Here is a 1,046-nt window from a genome sequence, read left to right on the forward strand (position 1 = left end):
TACTTAAATTCCCGTAACTCGGTCCTTGTTTACTGTTGGCCCGAAGCACGATAGTTACGTGGTGTCTCCCGTGTTGCCGAAAGCTACTTGTCGTTTTCATTGATAGTGATGTTCTAAGAAACAAGACTTGACGATGGAATTTACGCCTTTGTTGGAGATGCTCAGACGCACATGCAACTTCCTTCCAGATGTTGGACCCGACGGCAGAAATCCATATATGATTCAAGTCGCCAACCAGCAGTATGACGGTCGACGGCTTATTTCAGCGCTATTACAGCATGGCAAAGATCCTAACTCGATCGCAGACGATTTGTGGCGCAATCTAGTCTTTCTTCGCTCTCGAGTAAACTACTTGTCTACGTTTTATGTTGTTGTTGACGTTGAGTCTCTTTTCGATGTTACCAGCTCGTCCGGCCGAATTTCACCGAACGGTATTACATGGCAGGAAGCAGCAGTTGGCTTCTTGAGGTCGGAGGAACTAATCCGGACTCTGTTAGCGTGGGCCGCGAATATATTTGAGAACATGCTCTTTCCAATTAGACAAGGATACGCCATCCCATCCTCATTGACGTCCTCGGCAAGATCAACTTCGTCCAGAGATTCCAGTGTCAGGTTTCGGGTGCGTATTTTGTGTCTTCGCTTTGATATAATTGCTCATGTTCTGTATGCCAGATAATGCGACGAGATGGTCTTATATCACCGCTAGGCGGAGCTATTGACTCATCTGCTCCGGAATATTTACAACACACCAATATTGAGCGAGTCGCGGATCTTGAAGCCGCTCATATTGTGCCCTTTATGCTATCCAAATATTCGACAATGCGAAATTTGCTGTCAATGTTTGCTGGAAGTAATCTGCAATCTCGTCTCGTAGGTAGGAGCATAAATGGGCCAAGCAACATATTCTGTACGGATCCTATTACACACACATTGTTTGATAAATTCATTATAGGGGTTGAATACGTGAATCAGCAGTACAAGTTGCGCAAAGTGGTCACGAGGAAAGCGGGCGGCCCTTTTATCGCGCGGGCTCAAGATGGCGAGGA

General features: G+C 46.2%; 1 protein-coding gene across 1 annotated transcript; it reads left to right on the forward strand.

The window, feature by feature from the left end:
- Positions 1 to 669: 669 nt before the first annotated feature.
- Positions 670 to 1,046, forward strand: V1513DRAFT_359202 (uncharacterized protein; the record flags this gene model as incomplete). The annotated part of the gene is made up of 1 exon (XM_066894727.1): positions 670 to 1,046. A coding segment is annotated over one exon (377 nt), but the record flags the coding sequence as incomplete, so codon positions are not given.

This window comes from Lipomyces chichibuensis (assembly GCF_038497645.1).
Source record: "Lipomyces chichibuensis strain CBS 12929 unplaced genomic scaffold V1513scaffold_169, whole genome shotgun sequence".
Taxonomy (NCBI): Eukaryota; Fungi; Ascomycota; class Lipomycetes; order Lipomycetales; family Lipomycetaceae; genus Lipomyces; species Lipomyces chichibuensis.